Source organism: Anopheles nili, chromosome 3 (genome assembly GCF_943737925.1).
Source record: "Anopheles nili chromosome 3, idAnoNiliSN_F5_01, whole genome shotgun sequence".
NCBI lineage: Eukaryota > Metazoa > Arthropoda > Insecta > Diptera > Culicidae > Anopheles > Anopheles nili.
In genome coordinates, this window is record NC_071292.1 from 25972349 (window position 1) to 25993968 (window position 21620).

At 43.6% G+C, this 21620-nt stretch overlaps 4 protein-coding genes across 4 annotated transcripts in view; 2 read left to right on the top strand and 2 right to left on the bottom strand.

Annotated features, from left to right (window-relative positions):
• LOC128722846 (alpha-N-acetylgalactosaminidase) overlaps window positions 1–1057 on the top strand; it is a 44323-nt gene extending 43266 nt beyond the window's left edge. Inside the window, exon 7 of the mRNA XM_053816529.1 lies at window positions 32–1057. Coding sequence (XP_053672504.1) covers window positions 32–190 — 159 coding nt within the window. The 3' untranslated portion in view covers window positions 191–1057. The remainder of the gene's footprint in view (window positions 1–31) is intronic.
• Window positions 1–5967, bottom strand: part of LOC128722845 (6-phosphofructo-2-kinase/fructose-2,6-bisphosphatase 1-like) — a 62681-nt gene extending 56714 nt beyond the window's left edge. The window contains exon 1 of the mRNA XM_053816528.1: window positions 5253–5967. Within this exon, the coding sequence (XP_053672503.1) occupies window positions 5253–5358 (106 nt within the window). The 5' untranslated portion in view covers window positions 5359–5967. The remainder of the gene's footprint in view (window positions 1–5252) is intronic.
• A 2921-nt stretch (window positions 5968–8888) lies between these two features.
• LOC128723499 (uncharacterized) lies at window positions 8889–9633 on the top strand. The gene is made up of 2 exons (XM_053817248.1): window positions 8889–9236; window positions 9311–9633. The coding sequence occupies exons 1-2, from the start codon at window positions 8889–8891 to the stop codon at window positions 9620–9622; spliced, it is 660 nt and encodes a 219-aa protein (XP_053673223.1). The 3' UTR covers window positions 9623–9633.
• Window positions 9634–13290: 3657 nt separating this feature from the next.
• LOC128727468 (S-adenosylmethionine decarboxylase proenzyme) lies at window positions 13291–21543 on the bottom strand. The gene is made up of 7 exons (XM_053821384.1): window positions 21380–21543; window positions 17075–17161; window positions 14594–14906; window positions 14366–14503; window positions 14192–14284; window positions 13530–13685; window positions 13291–13437 (listed from the first exon to the last, which is right to left on the bottom strand). The coding sequence occupies exons 1-7, from the start codon at window positions 21529–21531 to the stop codon at window positions 13300–13302; spliced, it is 1077 nt and encodes a 358-aa protein (XP_053677359.1). The 5' UTR covers window positions 21532–21543; the 3' UTR covers window positions 13291–13299.
• Window positions 21544–21620: the final 77 nt, after the last annotated feature.

Here is a 21620-nt window from a genome sequence, read left to right on the forward strand (position 1 = left end):
ACGCGTTCCTTCGCTTTTCTCGCTTCTGCAGGACCTGTACGAGGAGGTCGACTATGGAGTGCTGAGCCCCCAGACCAAGATAAAGGTGAAGGTGAACCCATCCGGGGTGGTGATTCTGCGGGCTGACGTCCAACCGGAGCGCTTCTCGAAGAGACCGTACAATCCGATCTTCTATCGCTATCCCAACTAAAGAACACCGTGCGCGTGCGAACAGGTGGGGGATTCGAGAATTCCAAACGATCCGGTACGGTGCGGAACCATTCCGGCGCAATAGCCACATCCAACACAAATCCCTGCCCTTCTTAAACAGTCGGTGACATTTCAGAGCACGATTCGTCGGTGCATTCGGAATCAACTTTTGCTAGACACGTAAGAGAGCGCGAGGAAAGAGGACGTGATGACGGATAGAGGAAAGAGCGGCCACGGAGGAAAAGAAGGTGGAATGATTATCATGTGCCAGTTTTTGATGGAAGATAACAAAAAGAAAACACACTTAATAGCAAGCCCAAGCAAAGTCCTTCATATTCACATGTTTAAAACTTCGTCACACGAAGAAACACGCTCCTTGAGTCGATCAAGGAAACGGCTCGGGAAGATTTTAGCAATAGATCGCGATCGAGAATTCGCTGCGCTGCGGAAGCAGGAGAAAACCCCCTAAAAAAGGATCTCCATCCGTCGTTTCGAAACCAAAATGGTGCTCCAAACACACAGACACACACAGACAAACATCCCCATAAACACACTCTCAAAAGCGTGGTTTTCCTTGCAAATGGACACGTTCCGGTGCTCCTTTTTTATCCCGCGAGGAGTTAGAGCACCATCAGTGATATGATTACGTAACGTTGCGATTTTGTTTTTATTCCTCCCACGCTTCCCGTTCGATAGACGGCCGGGAAAACTCAGCCTCACCCCAAAGCGGGTGGCTTGGAGCCTAGCCCATCGGCGGACGCCTTCCATCAGAATCCGTGGTGTATGATCTTGGTACGTGCATAAGGTTAGCGTTGTACATTGTATAATTTATGATACGAGACCATCCCGAGGCAGTGAGCGCGTGTGATGTCCTTGTTTTTTTTTTATTATTTCTTTTATAGTTCCCAAAACCAATTATTAACTAAATCGAATTGAGATAAATAAATAAATGAATAAAAAAATCGATACGAAAACCAACGGTTGCGTGTAGCTTTTAACACATGGAGCTTTCCTATAGCATTGAGAAGGAATTGAGGAAGGAAAATAATATTAAAAAGAGAGCTGGTAATAATCAAATTATATTTTTCCAAATTTCTAGAGGCGGAAGCGATCAAACATTGTGATATCGCTGCAACTAAATATTAAAAAAGGATAATTCAAATAGGTTAACCATATGGACAATGAAAGCTATTGAGGAGAGCGGATTTCAATTAAGCTTATTTAATAGCGCACTCGATAAGGCCCAGAGCCTAGATGTAAATTATCTCTCGCGCACATGATATTACGTCCGAGCCCTCCAGAGCTAAAGCAAATCGCAGCATCCACGACCAGGCGTGCCAAAGTCCATCTATTGAACTTCCCTACGCAAAACGTAAACACACACCCTCCGATCGAGAAGGCGATCGGACCGTCACAACCAGGCGAATGCATATTTAATCAGCTTTAACCCCGTCACCAGCACAAGGGCCGGCAGCAGCTCGCGAAGGTTCTCGCTCCGGTCCAAAGTTCATCACCGGTTCAATGCTGGATGGCGCAACTTCCACGCCAACTGGAGGCTCGTGGCGTTTGACGTACAGCCAGCTCCTGCGTTAGAAGCGATGATTTATCAAGCGTGCCTTGATAGCTTTATCCCGGTATTTTCCCCGCGGATGTGCTGATATGCTTTCACGATTATCGCCACATCCGGGACCAATGGGAGCAAGGAATGTGCCAACGATGGAAAATGTGCATTCCCTTCGCACACGAGGTCGCTTATCTCTAGTGAATCTACTAGCCCTGTACGATGCGAGAGGTGGAACATATGCAGCTACAACGTGTCCTGAACGGCTCTTTACAATAGAGCCAATCATAAATGTCAACCGTGAGCCACTTGTTGAATTAAAAACAGAATACCCCAGTGCCCTGGGAGCAAAACAAAAAGTAAAATTTTCCAAAAGTAAAAAACCAATTTCAGTGATAATGATGAGTAGAGTTACGTGATCTACTTCACTTTGAAAAAAAACCACTTTCCGGTACTTTCAACTGAAATATTAATACACGTATAAATCTACAATCAATATCAATGCCGTAAATTATATTTTTCGTTATTTTTCTCATTAATTCTCTGCTATTAATTGGTCTGTTGCTAGGTCGGTTATCTCTTCAATCTATATTATTGAAACATTCCACTCTAATCTATTGCTGCTCTAATCATGCATTTGAACAGTCATTAATTTGATTCGGATTGGTATTTTAAATATTTCTTTTTTTATAGATTCTTTCCTTCTTTAGTTCAATTTTGCTCATCTATTTAATATATGGTATATATTCGACAAGTATTGCAAATGTGGTTTTGCTTTTCTTACTGATCTTTAAATATCTTTCGTTCAATCCTATAAAATGTTCTACATACGAGAATATAACATGTTCGAGCATCTTTTTTGATGAATAACAATCTCCTTCTCTTTCATTTGAACTCCTCTATGTAAAAATAACTAGCTTAATACATTTTTTGTACCGTTGTTATGATGACCTCGAACCTTGTAATGTTAGAACTTTATTTTTAGCATATTTATAATATCCTATATTGTAGCAATTATCACTTTAATGTTTATGTGATTTCCGTGAACTGAATGCCTAAGGAACACGAAAGCGGAACAAACTTACCAGCGTTAACCAGCAAGGTAAACCTGGCTGGTTATTATGCAAAAAACCTTTTGCCAATTGCGAACCCTCGATCGGTGTTTACCATGCTACAGGTGTTTTCAGCTACCGTCGTGGAGCTGCATTAAGCGACTAGAGATAAACATTTATTCTCGTCCCTTCCAGCAGAGCTGCAGTTTCAAACGACAACCAACAACGGCATTGTTGCCAAGGTTCGCAGTTTACCCAGCATCTACCGAATGCTCCCAGCAACTCCAAGGTGCGACATTACTGCAAGTTACGAGGACGAATCAAACGCGCGTTGTTGATCGACGATGTACTTAATCGTCGGAGCAAGGGCATTAGCATTTGATATCTCCATAAACGTGATACGTGCATCTTGTTTGTTAGGATGCATTCAGTGGCTTTACATCCGACTAATGTTAACGACCGATTAAGTGGATCACATTAATTGCGTAAAGCAATTAGAAACTGATCGTTTATATCAACGGCGCCATCGGAAACCAGGTAATGGATATCATTTTAACCAGCTGCGATTAAGCTACACACTCCGAATGGCTTTCTAACGAAAGCTGCAACATGAGTAGTAGCAGGGTATATTTAACCCATGCTTATTTGTCCCCATTTCGACACTGTCTTCGAAAAACCCACAGCAGGCCGTGCCGAACAACGCAATTAAATGTAGCATTTTTTTACTGATTGTTGCCGCACCCCCAAATTCGTCATTGTCAACACTTTACATAGCGTGATATCAGAAGATATATTTGCCGCTGGTGGGGAAGTTTTCTTTTGCGTACGGCGTTAACAAACGAAATTAATTTATATTTAGCGAACGTTGCACGACCGTTGGGTGGGTGTGGAGCATAAATGATACCCTTTTGGTCTCTGGCGCACGTAAGTATGTTTTTGCATGGTTTTATTTGTTGCTAAGTATTGTTAAAAATAAATTTCTGAACACTGATTGTGATCGGGTCATCCTGACGTAAGCGTTCTTTGATTTTGCACGTGATTTAAAATTGAAAACAGCTTTAAAACCTTATCGTATGATTTTGTTTTGAATATAAAGGATCAAGGCTATCAAATTTGCAACTCTATAAATAAATTAAAAATTCACACAAATCAAGGAAAAAACCATGAATCAATCATAACAGCTCATACTTCCAATCGAACCTACGAGCAATTAAATATGGTTCCACCGCTATCGCCAGCAAGACGTGACCTCGAACGAACAGCACGGTTTGTTTGATTAAAATGACCTCGTTGGATGAGTTTCAATTTTTGTCATTCGGCTCGATATACTTGACAAAATAAGCTCATAAATAAGACCGCCAGCGAGACGTTGCGTGATATGGCGATGGTAATGATTTCAATCGATAACCACTGATAAGAGAATTTTACATCCTTTTATGGCCAAGCCATTTATTGACTAGGCAATATGCCAGCCAAAAGCGGGTAACTTATCGAATGATTAATTTATTGCTACTCAAATAAAGCCTGTCTCATTTAAAATAAATCGTCGTGAGTATTGTCGCGATCTGGCTACTAGACCTCTAGCCTTTTGTCTTTTGACTCTAATGGTGTTAACTTAACCTTAGAACGCAAAACCGGGAAACTACATCAACTGCTCAACGTGCTGCTAATGTGCAATGTGCTCGCAGCAGCAGGTAATTCCACGTTTAATTGAACGGACAACTCTTAGAACCGGCACAGGAACGCTTGATTGTCGTTGATGGCTTTACGAGATTACATTAAATGTGGGAAATACTCCAACAACGTCACCAAGTTGGGTTTTCGGAGACATTACCGGTGCGCAACAAAATGTTTTGAGTCAATAAATTTCAGTCCCAAACAAGACCTCTGAATAATCTTCTAAAATTAGAAGCTACCAAAAAGTAACCTTCTAACATTCTTAGCGTTAAGCCAAATAACCAAATGGCATAAGGTCTTCAAAAAAATTATTCTAAAAAAGAACAACTTTTTTTTTAAATGATCTGGCACCCGATATTTATTTCCAGAGTGTGTGTAATATACATGTAATATTAAAAATTCTTCATTTAAATGGACAGTTTTAAATCGTTCCCAAACACCCCTTGTTCTCGAGGGTTTATGATGCAACGTTGCAGCCAACGTGCGTCAGGGTATCGGAACAATCTAATCTCCGAGCGAAATTGATAGTAAATAATTTAAATAAACAAAAAACTATTTCACAAGAGCTAGCGATCTAAACAACACCAGCTGGCTATCGTGAAACAAAAAATCCCATCGCTCTCGTTTCAGCATCATAGCGCGCTTTGTAGCCTTTTTTCCCAGAAAATAGAAGGTGTAACTAGGTCAAATCTAAGGATTTATCCCCGCCACGTCCTTGTAGCGTAATCTCGCTCATTATGGCCCTCAAAAACGATCAGAACCGTGACACTTACGGTTAGTGGCCGGGTAGTAGTGCTGCTTTGCATCCGCGTGGCGCGTGAGAGTTTCCTCGCCAGCGTGCGCCATTTTCGGCTCGTTCGTCGTGGCGATCGGTGCCATGCTGGTGGCTGACGGCTCGTTTCCAGCTCACGTGTCGCTAGGGGTGTGTGCCAGGCTCTTATCAATCTCGCTACAGTCAACAAACAGCTGCCGGGCGACACTACACTTCGCGTTAGCTTCCAACTCAGGTACTCTCGGGCACCCAATTACTTCCCGTTCCGGGACTTTTGAAGGCTGGGGGTTAGGAAGCTTTTTGTCTGTTCGCTTATGACACGCACTTACACACACACACACGACACAATGACGGGCCTCTCCAAGGACGAGAGCGAACGCGAGCGCACAACGAGAAGCTTTCCTTTATTCTAGCTCACCGAAAAGGCGCGTTTGAAAGACGGAAGTTTACACGATATAACACTTGACTGCACTGTACCGAAGTAGAAATGCAACCTGAGGTTTTCCCTGCTTTTTCACGACCAGCTGATGTGGAATTGCTTTTTCGTGTCCGCCAAAATCCGAAGAAATTGAGAACCAAAACAAACAGCTTTGACGTTCGATAACAAAAATCAGACCAAGGAATTGTACCACCGAACGTGACCAGCAGCTGGATGTGGGGTTGAGAAAGCGCTTCGGGAACTATTTTCTCCGAATAGAGGAAAAACAAATCCACAAAACTGCACAGCTCTCGATTATCACGTTCGCGTTGCACTTGCACTGCTGCACTTGTGAGCGATTTGCGCGGGCTTGCGTTGCTTGCTTGTTTGTTCTCGCGTTCTCTCTCACTGTCTCTCTCTCTCTCACTGTCTCTCTCTATCTCTGCTCACTTCGTGTTTCGAGCGGCCAGACACGCGCACTATTCACGGTTGCACTTCTTAGTGCCAGTGGCAAGGCAGAGGAAAAGTATGACAAGAACCTGTGCTAGTCTCTACCGGACCAGGCGCCTCCGTTGCAGTCGATGGCTTACCGTCTCGCTCACTCGTACGCTTGTGTCCTTTTCTCGCTACTTCAACACACACGGCAAGAACACGGGATTGAACTAGCAGTATCAATCAATTGCACATAGTATCACCAGTACGAAGTGTTGCGATTTCACTCTCCCTCTCTCTCTCTCTGTCTTTCACTCTTTATCTCAGCTCACAGATTGTCGTTGACCGTCGGCGAAGGTTATTAAACTGTTTTTGTTTTCGCTTCGCCCGATGGTGGCATGAAAACGGGTCCGCAAGGATCGCAGCTTCCTCTTGCAGAGCGGAACGAGTTTTGATTATTGCCGATTCGAACAATCACAGCAACGCAACGCGACACACGCGGCCGCCAACGAAATCTGCCCCACACGTCATAACACAGCAGACCGCACACTACCGGCAAGGGCTCGATCGGGTGGATCCCGTTTATTATCGCACAAGGGCAAATAAGGTACTGATAAACGCAACAAGATGGAAGCTTCTCCGTTTAATAAAACCTTTTTTTCGGCGCCTCGAGGTCGAGGACACGTGCGGACTAATCTGGTGGCGATGGCGAAGCCACAGAAACGCGCGAACAACTGACGTTTTTGCTAACGTCAACTTCCTCGAGCCGGCTGCTGAACCCCGGGTAGTAGTTTTTATTCGAATCGAATTCGACCGATGCCGGATTAGGCGCGACCTTAACCTCTCTCTTGCGTTTGGTTCGCGCTCTTTCACGCACACGCGGCGTTCGTTTGGGGACAGGTTAACGGTGCGTCGCTTCCTCCAGCTGCGCACGCCACTCGCTAAAGTGATCGGAAGAGGTGTTTTTGATCAGCTTCCTAAGGTCAAAGCTACCATGACCGTCAGTACGATGGAACTGCGGGATTGCTGGTACTTCCGGGCCAGCGCATCGAGGTGTTACAGCCAGCTTAGAGACGGACGAGTATTTTGGGCAATCGAAAACGGTAAATCGATCACTCACCAGCCGGCGTAGTTTGACAGGTATGAATGTGGATAGTACTTCCGGCGGCAGAAAACCCACACGAGTCTCACGCTAATGCAGGTAAAATCTCTATTGCAGAAATCGTCGTTAATCAGGTTGCAAACGCAACAACCGAAAACGCAAACACACTTCACCAGCACTGTCACTGCGCGAACGTCCACTCAGTGGAGAAGGATGGTTAAAAATAATTCACGACCGTCACGTACCGAGCGCTCTAATCAAATACCACGATGCGAGAGATGTTCGACTTTGTCCCAAAACGACGGGTGCGACAATGGCGACATGAAGAAGATGGCGACTGTTCGGTTGCCCCCAGCGAGGGTGGGCTGCTTGACCAACACAGACCCGCTACGATGAGCAACGGGACAGAGCATTGTTGATAGTTTAGATTGTGACTGCGCATACGCCATGCGTGTGTACCTTGCGCGAACAGAACGAGGTCGGTCGAAGCGCACAATCAATGCGTGCATTCGTTGCGCTGACACCGTGGTATTTCCGTGCGATACTAGCGATGACCGGCCCGTTCAATGTACCGGCCGGTTCAATTCAGCACGCGCGTGCAAGGACGAGCAGCTTATACGTACAAAGGGGCGGTTTTTTCACGAATAATGCCAACTTTACCAGGAGAAATTTCCTTTCCAGTGCATGGTGATCAACAATGGAAACAAACCTTTCGGCATACATTAACAGGAAACGAACAATCAAAGCTTCCTTTGGCAACTCTGTTTATGACTTAAAGCAATTTAAAGTATATCTGATAAGCATTAACTCGCAATTATGAAAATATGAGTATCAATTAATTCGCATAACAATCCGATAAGGTTTAAGTAGACGTACAAGAATTATCCTTATTGAATGGTAGCTCAAAGGGATCCCTATTATTCTGATCAGTTCTTCATAGATGGCGCTGTACAAAATCATTCTCAGTTTGCTATTCCATAAACTTTTATGGGATCTGTTTTTCTACAACATTTTCGAAACAGTAGGTAACCAGGAATGACGAGATAATGAAAAGAGAGATCATTTGTCATTCAAAGATGTTTGTTCTTCTTCTACTTGAGCAAAACACACATGGCCTTCTAGAAGATTAAAACACCAGGTTCACTGCACTGCGATCAGAAGCTTATCCTCTCTGTTTTCGACGTTCAACTGTAAAAGTTTTCCAGCCTCTTTTATTCTTATAATGCTTTTATGCTAATAAACGACACGAAACACGTTTTTTTTTGTGAATACAAGCAACCTAGAGTGAGGATTTTAATATCAAAACCTTTAGGTACTGATGCCAGAAAGAGAATGAAAGATGACATTTGAGTACTATTAATTTTACCGCGTATTTTTGCCTCAAAAATGAAGTTTCGTGTGTCAAAGATCGGTGTACGCGTTTGTTTTGCATGGTTTTTGTGGCTGCTGGTTTGTTGCAATAACAATAACCATTCACTTAGTGTTATTAGAGATTTCTATTAGAAAACAAAATTTTATCGCACAAAAAGGTTGGTATCAATCGCAAATGTAATTTGTTATTGAGCCACGTGAAGGTGTTTAATTGAGATTGTATGTTTTGTACATTTTTGCATCAGAACTTCAAGCGCAGTTCTACTTGCTATTGCAGTATTCTTTATATAGGTATCCTTAACTAGACTATCGAAATGGGGAAAAACAAACACGGAAAGCGAAAGCAATACCTCAACAACGTAGATGTCCCGCTTTCCAAAACGGATGCGAATGTGATAAAACCATCTATCACCGGCACCGTCCTACCAGCCCCTCCGAAATCGATTCTTAAGCCAACAGTAGTAACGAATGGCCCACAACAACCACAAATATCATCTTCGGGTGCATCATCCTCGGGAACGAAAAAATACAAACAACCCGAATTGCACACAACTCTTGGTCTCAGTAAAAAGATAGAGGAGCTGAGATTAAAGCACCCAGCCGCACCAATTATCGGCCTAAACCAACTCACCCCAAGTAGCAAAAAACGTGTGAACACTCGAGTAAGTATGACTGAACGAAATACATAACGTAAATGCTAATATTTCTAATTCTATTCGTCCTCATGACTCTATAGATCTCTAAAAAGCTAAACCATCGACATGATCATGCCGTGTTTAAGAAGCTGGCACCAGTCAACGTAAATGACACGGTGTTGCTTCCCTCTGGCGGGACACTAGCCGAAGGAAATGCGAAATCGAAATTTCTGTTCAAAGAGAAGAAGGATCCAGAACCAACGCTGAGTGACTATCTGCGTCCGATCCAACCATTCACATTCGACCCCCAACCTATTCGCCCATCGCCCCTTCCGAGTTGTGGGTTATCCGAAAACTCGTGGAACAACTACGAAAACATCCAGTACGTGCTGGGAATCATAGAAGAACACTGAACTCGTGATACACCCTATTGCACGTAATATGTTGCATTTGAGCATTTATTTTTTATAGATCATAATTAAACAGTTAAAGTAATACAACTTTTGCACCCGTCACTTATGCAAGATGACAAAAGCGGTACTGCCATTTTACCATGAAGAATAGATAGTATTATTTGCTGTTTTGTTAGTTGCAAGAAGTTACAAAGTTTACTCACTGCCTAATCCTGTTCGTTCTTTTTCACCATCACCATCACAGCAATACTATGTTCCTTAAGTTTCTTTCGCGGCTCTCCATGGTATTAGAATAAGAAATTTAATCCACTATTACATGCCAGTTTGCCAGCTACGTTAACATCGAGCGGATTGTTGGCTGACGATCAATCACTAATAGCCACCTATTTTTTCACGAGCACGAAACCACCAGCTAAAGTGTACTGCTTTATAATACCATCGTTCACCATTTGGCCGCAACCACTCACTGCAGTTTTACACAATACCCTGCTTGAAGGAAGAAAGATGGAATAAAATCGACTACGCTAGCTCTACGTAGCACTCGGCTGATGCTCCTTCGTCTGATTCACTCTCATACTTTTCATTATCCTAAACTTGAGTTAGATCACATGCAATTGCCATTAATTCATCACTAGATTCATTTGTTAAGTGGTACTTGTAACATGCTATTTCTTCAGTTTCGATTCGTCGCATTCACTACCAATTGAATTTAGCACAACTATCGAGTCTTTCGGTTATTCTATTCTCACGCATCTTGATAAGGGTCCATAGTGGGAGACATACTGAATCGTTTCTATCATGAATACACAAATTTTTCTTTCCCTCCGCAGTGTGATCTTCTCTTACGTCCATTGGTAAAACATTGCTTATGGAGCTTTTCGCATTGGGTGCGTTCGTGTGATCTAAGAGCAATTAAAAATAAATTAATAAAAATTAAGCGGCAAATACACAAAGCATACGAATGAAACAATATTACCAAACTAAACCATTTATTGAAATATGTTCCATAGAAAAATAAGGAAAATAATAAGTAATACGAAAATTTCACAATTAAAAGAAGAATTTTTTCACAATTAAAAGACAAATTAAAAATTGTTGATCTATAAACTTAAGGTAACAAAAGTAAAAATATATGAAACCTATCAAAACACCATTTTAAAACATTGAAATATTCTTTAAAAATAATGAAATTAACTTTTTAATATAGTTATTTCAACAAATTATACCTTTTTGTTTTTGCTTCTACACGTCGCGTTGAAATAGCTCTTGAATGTAAATCGTTCCTCACGAACTTTAGCATAAAACCACTATCCCTAGCTTCTTTTAGCATTTTAATTTTTTTTTGTTACTGTGTGTTTGACACATATGATTTTTGTCTTTTTATAATATTTTTTTACTCTTCCATTATTCTTTAAGATTCATTATAATGCTTTTCAAAGTTGCAATAATTTGAAATCTGTAACTTCTGTGTGTTATATCTTGTAATTTCATTTGAATGATTCATGTTAAACTTATGCAAACTAGGTTTTGCTCTTCTATAAGATCTATCAATTTTTATAGAATATTCATTTATATATTTTTGTATGTGGATCTTCTTTTCTAGATCCAAATGTAATGAACGATGGATGGAAGAAAATGCTAAAAGCAGAAAACCTTCTATCAATCGTTACCATCATCCCGGCAGGGGACTTGGGAGGGAAAGGAAACAGAGCACATGTGGATTGATTGTAAGGAATGAAAGAAAAAAAAGCCATCCTCTCCCATTAGAAATTCCCCAAATAGGAATGCATAGAGAGCAAAAGACTCTCGTATTTCGCTTGTGCTTTGAAGATGGTGCTTCATTGTTTGAGCAGCGAAGAATTCCCGCCGATACACGGTTGCATTAAACACTGCAATTAAATCGATTTGCGGGATAAAATTAAATGCTACCTAGTTGCTATCAGCCACGCGCCTTGGCGGTATCGAGAGCAAAAGGTCGTCAATCGCTGCTAAGAGTAGAGATCGAGCGAGATTAAAAAGGCAAAAATAACTCGGTGGACCGTTGGAAACAAGCGTGCGATGCTGGTGCACCCCACGTTAAAACTTGATACCGAAGCATGTGCAATAGGGCAGCTTTTGTGCTGTTCCGGATTAACGCGGCGAGTTCCGCAGACCGCACGGATGCGACAAGAATTTGTAGTAAGTGCATCTAGCCGAAGTGCTGCTACCGGTAGAGAAACTGACGCCTCTTTTTCTAAAACTAAGGTGCTTTTGGTGGTGGTTTGCTGTGACGCAACGCCAGTAACATTTTGCAATCCGTAGTCCCATTTTCTTAGCCTGGTGTGGCGCGTTCTAAATTCGTGTCGTCCTCGGAGAGGTGAACGTCGTACTTGTTGCTTCCGTTTATGACTTCCTGTCGGATTTGCGGATTGCATAAGCGTTACACAGCTAAAATGTTGCTCGATTAAGCTTAAATTCCTACACCAATAACGTTGTCCCCCAGCCCCTCCGTGATCTTTCATTTTAATCGTCCCCTCAAAATGGCAATGCTTAACGGAAGCACGAAAGAAACTAGGGTCTAGCAACGAAAGCAAACAGACATGGCTGCAGGAAAACGCTGGTAACGAGGACGACAACTTTGGCGGGACTTCTTGTGCGTTTTCGCGATAACGACACGCGCCACAGACGGCTCCCCACCAGAAACCGACACGCATCGTACATTCTCGCCGCGACAGCTGCAGTTGCTGACGGCGTCCGTTGCATCCGGATCTAGTTGTTGTTGCTGCTGCTACGGCTGCACCTGCTATTGCAGCCGTATTATTATTCGAGAAATAATAATATTCAACAAAACAAACGAATCGAAAAGATGTCGATGATCCTGACGCAAATGGTGGTGGTGGCGGTTGTAATCAGAACTGAAGGCTGCGGCGAGCGATGACGGCTAGTCAATTTCAGGATATCTTGTTGCGCCACCAGGAAAATAGAACCAGTGGGGAGCATTCCTCGATGTTAAGCACGAGCACGAAGGATATCAGCTGGACGAAGCAGATTGCAAATAGCACCGGGAGGTCGAGCAATTTCTTCAGCTGGCCATAAAACTGCAGCTCGTCGTAATCCGACGGTGGGGTGGCATCATCAGCCACATGATGATGGTAGTGCTGATGTTGTTGCGGTTCCATAATCCCATGCGGTATACGAATCGATGCCAAATCCAAGGCACTCATCATGAGCTGCGGTTGGGCTTTAGTGTGTCCGAACGAGCGATATGGGTGCAGGTACGAAAGGTGGCGATTCACTTTAGATTGCAATTTATCATTAGCAGCGGGTACAGCAGCAGTCTCGGGAGTGTTCAGCTGGCGCTTGAAACTCTTCCCGTCGTTACTACCAGCTTGGCCAATCGGACGATGGTTACGGTCAGTTCCACTGCCAGTTCCGAAGCTCGTCAGTGCTGGGAAGATGCTAAAGAACAGTCGCGCAAATGCCATGGACAGCGGAAGCACCGTGCTGGGTGTGCCGGACTTGGGATGCAATTGCTTCTTTTGTTCGGGAGGAATCGCTGAAGAGGGCACGGTGAAAGGACGGGAGGGGATAGTGACAGGACGACCGTCGCCAGAGAACGCATCAGGCGACAGTGGTACGGGATGGGAAACGGGAGAAGGAATGTTAGCCCCTGCCGGTGGAGCTAGGCACGGTAAACCTCAGCTTGGGTATTTGCAGTATTGGGCGTAGGTAAGGTCGTAGCTGGCAAAACGCGAGTACTGGATGTCACGTCGTTTCCACTGATCAATAGTGCCCAAATGTTCGATCTCGCGGTTTGCATTTGCAGCGATCGATGTCTGTGAGAAGAGATATAACCAATGAAGATGGAACGTACAAATTAGTAAAGAAACGAATAGCATGTTATACGATGCTCGATGCGGGCGAATACCTTATTAGCAAATACGGTCACGATAAATTTGCCTGGCTGGAACGTACGGATCACGCGTGTGATAAGCTCTCCGTAGTCCGACGAGGCGACATTGCTCTCGAAACTGACGTACGAGAACTCGCGTTCCGGTGTAATGTGGATGGTCATGTAGCATCCCTGGAAAAAGCAGGAAAAATTCAAATATTAATGAAAATGAGCGTACAATCAAACAATTCAACAAATAGGCATACGAAATCGCATTTAAAAAGTTTCCTACTTATATGAGTAACTAAAGTATTTTTTCTTCAACACTACAAACCCATGCTTTAATTGTTCAATGAAACCGAAGTGCACAATCAAATCAGACACATGAACAACCTATAGCACGCAATATTCCAGTACAAGGATTTTTACTATCAAATGCTTATTTTAAACAGATTGAAAAAACATCGGAAATAATAAACCCAAATAAATAACATGCAAGTGAACTAATGAAACTTTGTATACTACATCTAACTAATTTAAGCTCAATTACCTCTTTGTATTTCTTCCCGCACTAATGGTACGCATGGAGCATATAAGTGTCCGAAGAAATAAGAGGCAGCACAAAAATAAAAATAGAGAGAGCCACCGTTAAGTACACGATACGAAACGAATACAAAATGATGCCGCTGATAACTTACATGCTTGGAAATGCCGTTCATAGAGTAGCCGCATGGATCGAAGAGATAGTCATCAATGATCATTCCCGGCAAGAGACGATGAATACCCGATTTCTACGGAGGATACGATAGAACAGTAGAATGAAAAGTTGCTTTGCGAAAGTGTTCTCTACACGCGTTGATCACGACACAAACCTGGGTTGCCTCCTTTGCCGTGGTGCAAACATCCTTAGTGAAAATAGCCATCACCTTCGGGTCGAGATCCGTCATCAGTATCTCGATTGTCTGGTCCGGGTCCGGCTGCATGGCCGTCTCGATGAGTTGTGCATCGAGCTGATCCTCCTGCTGTTGCTGGTGATAGCCGTGGTGCGAAAGCTGCTGTTGCTCCATCAGCTGGTGGATGTGGTTGTTGCGTTTCAGAACTTTGGAGCCTCCTCCCCCGCGGCTCAGTGTGTAAAGATGCCAACAGTCGCGGTTAATTGCACCGAGACTATATGCGCGCCCATCATCGAAGAACGAATCCAAGAAGGCAACCTCCTCGTCAAAGCCCCGGTGTGGCGAAACCTGCAACTCTGGGCGCTTGTAGTTCTTGCGCGAGTAGAACAGATCCTCGATTTCGCTGTAACCAGCGATTTCGGAGGCCAGACGCAACAGCGGTTCGAAACACTGCAATGGCGTCGTTGTGCCGCATGTTTTAAGGATCCAGCGACGTTTGGACACAAACATACTGCTCTCACTGCAATGAGAAAAAGAAAAATTCACTTCAGTGAAACTCAAACACTAACTATGTTATAAAATGTTTATGTTGATGAAAATCAAGATTTTTTTTAAAGCAAACAAATGAAATAAAATGGTTTTTTCGTCGGATACTAGTAAGGTTTTGATAAGCGAGATACATGTATCACATCAGTGCAATTTTGTTTTAATTCATAGGTATAAAAGATATAAGTTCATAAACGAATATTACAACAATGCCTAATGAAAAGAGTGCTTAATGCTAACTGCTGATATAGAACATTTAAATAAGTTCGATGCGAAAGTAATCATGTAAATCCACTCAGCAGCAAATACGCTACTAATCGCAAAATTGCATAATACATTACGCGAGCGAAGCTAGGATCGTACAAGGCCCCCGGAGATCGAACCTTCCCGTATCTGGCACAGGAGTTGAAGAACAGTTCACGACCCGACGAGTTTCTTCATCATTGAGGCGTTTCTCAACAGTTCCCATCGTCTAGTAGCTTCTAATCAAACGCATAACTTCAAACATATGGCAGTGTAAATCGCTCCAGTCAGCCACTGATAGCTGATCAACGCAAGCGAAAAAGATTATGTGTACATTGAACGGCACACGATCGTCCATTATCACACAAATCCTTGACATTTGAAGCGAAGTCATCACTAAATGACTGATAACGCGCAGATTCCATTCCGCCGTGTCTAAGCCGGAAACCTTTTGTCTTAGAGCCTTTTGACGTGAGCTCGATTTGATACCAAAAGAAAGATGCAGAAGTCACATTCTTCTTGATCCCCAGCTGTGAGGTCATACTTTCAAACAACGATAGACCTGAGAGCGTGTGAAATTGAGGCCACCCAAGGATGTTGCTCTTCGGTACTCTAATGAGATAAGGATGTTGAGGGTTATACAAAATAAAAAGCCAAACTTGCCCACTAACCATTTAGATTAATATAAACAGAGTGGTGCCCATTGAACGATAATTTGGTTATTAATGCCGAACATTTACGACGGTCTGGTTATCAGTTCAAGGGAGGAAGACTGCTAAAAATCATGAAATAATTCGCAAACGTAACCCTAAAATTGTGGGTCGTTGGCCGAAACATCGCATTTTACTTCCTCGCGCGGTAAGGTCAAGAACACAACCCCCCGGACGCTTATGCTCGTTCGGAGAATTCGTTTGCTAATGGCGAGCGTCATGCCACATCGCGAATACTACTCAACTTCCTTCACCGGCTCGCGGCGTGTGTCATTGAAATATTTCGCGTAACCTCCGAGTTCGTATACAAAAATTGCTATTTATTTTTCATATCTCTTTCTACCGCCCGCTAAGATCCCCGTTGGTGTCTCCGTAAGAGGCGTGACGCTGATTCTGTTGTCCGCAAGCAAAGAAAAAATCGTTAGCGATCACTAGCTTCACTTTTCAATAAAAATAGCCATGAGTGGATATAAATAATTTTTCCTAGTGAGCATCAAACTGCTGGCTCGGTCCTGCGGCGGCAGGAAGCCATGCGCAGGAACAGCGGATAATGTAGCAAAAATTAAACAAAAACACAGCTGACGGGGAAGCCAACCGCCTAGGGAAATCGGGATACCAAACCCCGAAAATGTTTTCATCACCACCGGCGGCATCGTCACTGTCGGCTAGGTGCAGGGATATTTTTGTTTAGCTAATTAGCAACACTCGCCGACACAACAAGATCATCGTAACCGCTACGAATACGTATCTATACTCTAGTGCGAGGGATACTGGGAATATTGGTCGACTTTGAATACTGTGAGTTTACAATTATTTTTTTTCAAAATCATCGTGATCGTGATTGAAAACAAAAATTAAAAAAAAAACAATGTAACTGGTTCCACAAATAAAGTAGAAATCAGCCGTTTATTGTGTCAAACATAAACAACAATAAAAATTTACTCTAACACTATTTGAAAATTTGTTCCATTGTATTGTATAAAAAGTTATTATACTACACCTCGAGTAGGGGATGATTGATTTATTTAATTCGAATTGAACAAACAGTCGAAATCATTATCTGAATACCTTGAAAAAGGTTTCCAATTGATTGAGTCTGCTCAAAAGGCATAAGTCATTGGAGTGGAGAACATACGCAAAATATTCACCATCTAATTTTGTTTTTGAACCACATTCGTCTCTAACTTACCTCAGCACGTAGGCATCGATCTGGTCGTTCCTGGTGAAGCTGATGATTTCACATCGCACCGTTTTCAGCAGTGCATCCCACATCGGTCTGTAATGGTGCAAAAGTAAACGAAAAATAAATGAATAAAAAAGGGTATAACATCCCGGCACCATATGAACGCAAAGGCGTGGTGGTACAGGACGTAGAAAAAGCTCGCGCGATTCCTCGAAAGCCGCTAGCTCGCAGAAAATCGATTATGTAAGCCCAGAGTGCCGGAGTGGTCCTCTACCAAACAGTGTTTATATCATGGCTCAAGGTCACAACGTGGGTTCGTACGGACGCGCGAATGAAGGGTTCTATTTGCGGCGTATGGGTGGTGCAAGCGGCAAAATTAAATGAAATAAAACATCACCCTGAAAGCGAACCACCGATGGTAGCAAGTTTGTGCTTATGGTAACAGTTACGCTTCATATACCAATGGATAGCAAAAATGCAGCATAATCGGATTCCCTGCATGAGCAATCGATTAAACACAAGCTGCTGATTTTGTCAAAAACGTCTCATCGTATAAGCCCATGCATTTTACTTGACACAATTAAAGCCTTCAACAATGAAGGATTGAAACCACAAGACTTTTATGTTTCAACACATTGCTGGCGGTTGAAAAAAATGAAATAGTCTTTTTTTTTCATTTCAAACACGTTAAAGTGTATGGCTTGAATATCTGCTAGGCTTGTGCAATTGAATACAGCTGTCTGTCAGCTATTGCGCAAAACATATGCCTGTCTTCTTTTGCCTATAAAACTCACACACAATCTCTCCTTCGTGTACTGATGGCATTGCTCGGCACTACACGGCGGGTCCTGTTCTGCTCAAAAAACTGGAAAAACGTCGAGGACCAACTTACAAGCCTTAAACCTTAGAGGCAATTTTAAGAACACAACGAGCTTTCTTTTAGCGAACAAAGAAGTAGTGATGGCGAAAGAAAACGGAGAAAGGGCGCAGAAAGTGATGGATAAGTTGCGTACACGCACCGTTATTTCGTGAAGATAATAATTTGCTTAATTTACTACAAGCTAGGCGATTGTTTCGGGAAACTTCTTGTCCATTACACTTAGTTGGAAGAACATAGGATGTATTGTACAAAATGTTGATCACAAAAGCATTCAATGAAAAGCGGAATTCAATTGTATTACAAAACTGGTTATTCATGCCACTAGATAAAGTTATCCTATATGTTGTGCAAGTTGCTTAATTTAATGCTAATATTTTTGCAATCAAACATTATTATCATTTATGTTTGCCAGGAATACAACATATCATACCTACAATATGATAATACTTTAAAGCCTACACCTATATTCGAAATCGTAATGATCTAAAAATAACACCCAATAACTATTTATCAAAAAACTGCAAAATAAAATTTAATCAAATTTTTAACAAATATATTTTGACGACTTTTCTCTTGCTAATTTTTGATCATCCTCACTGGTAGGTACGTCAGCTGTCTGCGTCGCAATTTAGCTATTAATTGGCGACGTATATCGATCGTTTATAATTGACCGTCCTGTCACGTTGTCAGGCACCTGGCGGCGGGAGATCATGACGACGAAGTCCCCAAAGTATGCTTTCGAAACGGCGGCAGGTGCTGTGGACAATTCAGCACAAACTTGCCGGCTGCTGGGCGGAGTAAAGCGCGTGCTGCGCACGAATGGAAGCTACCCGGCCAGATATACCGGCAAAACAAACGCTGGAAATCACACATCTACAGGCGCAACGTGAAGCATTCACTTCGCCACGTGGTCGACTTGATCGTCGCGCACCGCGATCTTCTCAGCGCACATGATGTTCTACCAGCCGAGGGTTATCTCGGTGAGCCGGCCGACTCCCGGGGACCCATGCAAATTGATGCCCTTTCGACCGCGGCGAGTTATGGCAGCAGTTTAATAGTTACACCGCATCGGATCCTTGAAGCAATTGGGATTACCAAGGAACAGTCTAGACGAAGCTGCTTCGACGTCAGCTTACAGAGAGGTCATCGCTTATCGGTAAAATGGGTGGCGAAAGCCACAGCATGCCTGTTTCCAGCCGTTGAATCATAGCGCGTAAACGGACACGAGCAAACCGAACGCATCAATTACTCATTCCGAAACCGCGGGTACCCTTATCATGTGCGCGAAGCGAGTTTGAGAACCGCCCCACCAAAGGGGCAGCAAAGTCAACCCTTTCAGCCCGCGGAAAAAGCGTATCCAAAATTTAACTGCACAAGCGTGTCTGTGTGTAGCACATGGGCTGGATGACGAACGCTAGACGGCAGTGTGTGTGATTTGTTTTAAAAATTCCTTCTCGAAGGTTCGGTGAAAGATTTTTGCCAATCATACGGAAACCGACCCGGTGGTTAACCTTCAGGCGTAAATTGAAGTAGCTGTCCCTGCCGGCAGAATGGGGAGGGATTGAATCTCAAGCAAACATGTTATTTTGGCATTGTTTCCGAAATAAACCGCTTCCAGCTGGACTTTATATTAGCAGCCACACTTGATAAGCCAATCGAAACTGGCTCCAAACGGGTGGGCAGCTACGTCACCGAACGGATTCCCGTAATGAGTTGGACTTGCTATTATTGAACTTGAAAATAATTATCGCATGATAAACCGGTAAATGAATTACTGCAATCGGTGCACATACACTCGACACGTGCTTTGGTTTACGCGCAAGCGACTTACCCTTTTTCGTTATCTAGTTCTCTGCCAAAAAAAAAGAAGCTTGCCATGAAAATGGACTGCTAGATCACAGCAAAAGGTGTGAAACCAGCTGCGCAAAGCCACGATGTTTACGCACACAATAAAACAAGATGCAGCACGTGTTCGCACACAAAGGTTGCTGCATTGACGTGCAATCATAAGAAAGTGGTGCATTTGAGGTATTGAAAACGATCAAACTTTGTACTGGCCGCTGTACAACGCAAAATAAGGTAGTATATTTACGGCCAAAATCCCATTCATCACGGTAGCATGTTACGATCGTCATATGGCCCTGTACTTGTCCGCGAAGTACGTTTCTCGCGGTATATATCGAAACCTTGACTGTGAACCGTTGATCCATGTGTGTTTGTCCATCGATCCAAGAAAACCGCGCTGCACTTCTACTGCATCCCAAAAACACACCAAGTGCAACTGCACATTTGGGGGTTTTCGTGAGCGTTGGGCACGAGCTGGTTTCACAGCATCCAGCATGTGTGTACGTGTTGGTGTGTAGCATTTTATTTCCTCTCTCATGCCACCATTAGAACCGGCAAAATTTTCAAGGCAACCGTGATAACCTTCTACCTGTTGTGCAGGCCAAATGCACCTGCACTACACCAGAGATAGGTGAAAAGGACCAACCCTTTGGATGGGTAGGGCTTTCAGATGATCGGTGTGTAAGAGATCGTACCCCCTGCGTGGCTGGCGAGGAAACTGCAGCTATTACAAATAATTCCCGTCCATGGGACCAAGTTACATAATTCTTCTCTTTCTCTCCCTTTCATTTGCTCTCCGGTTTGGCAGTGCGCGCGTTATCTCTTCACAGACCAGCTGAGAGCTGTCAGTTTGTAAATCGCGTAGAACTTTCTGTAATGACGCGCTGCAAGATGCAGCTAACGGGGAGGGCCATACGGCATGGTGCACAGGGTATCGAGATTTTTATATTACAGCCAAACTGCCGCAACCATTACCAAACTGTCGCACGATCGATATGCAAGGGGGAAAACCCTCCACGGGACGGCACACGCATACGTACACGAGCCGGCGGCTCGTTGGTGTGCAAAGAAAAGCGAAATGCGACCCGGGGATCGGACGACAAAGGGAACCATCTTCGCCGACAGCGCTCGATAATGCATCAACACGGCGGTCGACACACACACGAGTGGTTAAAAAATTTCCACTCACAAGGAAAATGTTGGTAAAGGGGTGGCGCGATGGAGGAGAAAGTTGGTGGGTGGGAAAGGGACGCGAATTTTCGCACACCTTTGGATGGCAAAGCGCATTGGAAAACGGGCCCTCACACGCATACGGTCACAGGGTTTGGCGCGTAGGAAAACTGCACGGTTTAGCACATACGCACGTACACAGTGACGTTCACGCGCGCGCGCGCGCGCCATCGGAGCCCATCGAGTTCAGCTGATTTTGAAAGTGTGGCCTCCAAAGGAAAGGGAAAACCGGGAAAGCGGCAGACGACAGCGGGAGGCAGCCAGGTACAGGGAAATTGAACTCACTGGCTGCTGCGAGGAGAGTGAGAGAAAAGGGACACACGCTGCCCACGTTTTGTTCGTCGTCGCACACCTACCTGGGGATTTTCCGGAGATCGGCATTCTTGTTCGCAGGATTCGGCTCGAACCAGATCTCCAGCAGCTTCTCGACACCTTCGAAAAAGTGCATGTCTTCTCTGCTACTACTATTGCTGCTACTATTACTACTTATGTCTTCCGACTCCGCCATGCTGCCAAGTTGGTGCTTCTTCTCCTCTTGGTGCTTCTTGTATGTACGGTATCGCTCTCGAAGTCGTTCACCTGCCGCTCCCGCCGGGC

Bases quoted from the DNA above. Each gene is read 5' to 3' on its own strand.
- LOC128723499 (XM_053817248.1), top strand. From the start codon at position 8,889: ATGGGGAAAAACAAACACGGAAAGCGAAAGCAATACCTCAACAACGTA. The intron at 9,237-9,310 runs GTAAGTATGACT...ATGACTCTATAG, and splicing joins AAAAACGTGTGAACACTCGA to ATCTCTAAAAAGCTAAACCA.
- LOC128727468 (XM_053821384.1), bottom strand. From the start codon at position 21,531: ATGGCGGAGTCGGAAGACATAAGTAGTAATAGTAGCAGCAATAGTAGT. The intron at 17,162-21,379 runs GTAGGTGTGCGA...GCACCATTACAG, and splicing joins GATCTCCGGAAAATCCCCAG to ACCGATGTGGGATGCACTGC. The intron at 14,285-14,365 runs GTTTGTGTCGTG...TATCCTCCGTAG, and splicing joins CGGCAAAGGAGGCAACCCAG to AAATCGGGTATTCATCGTCT.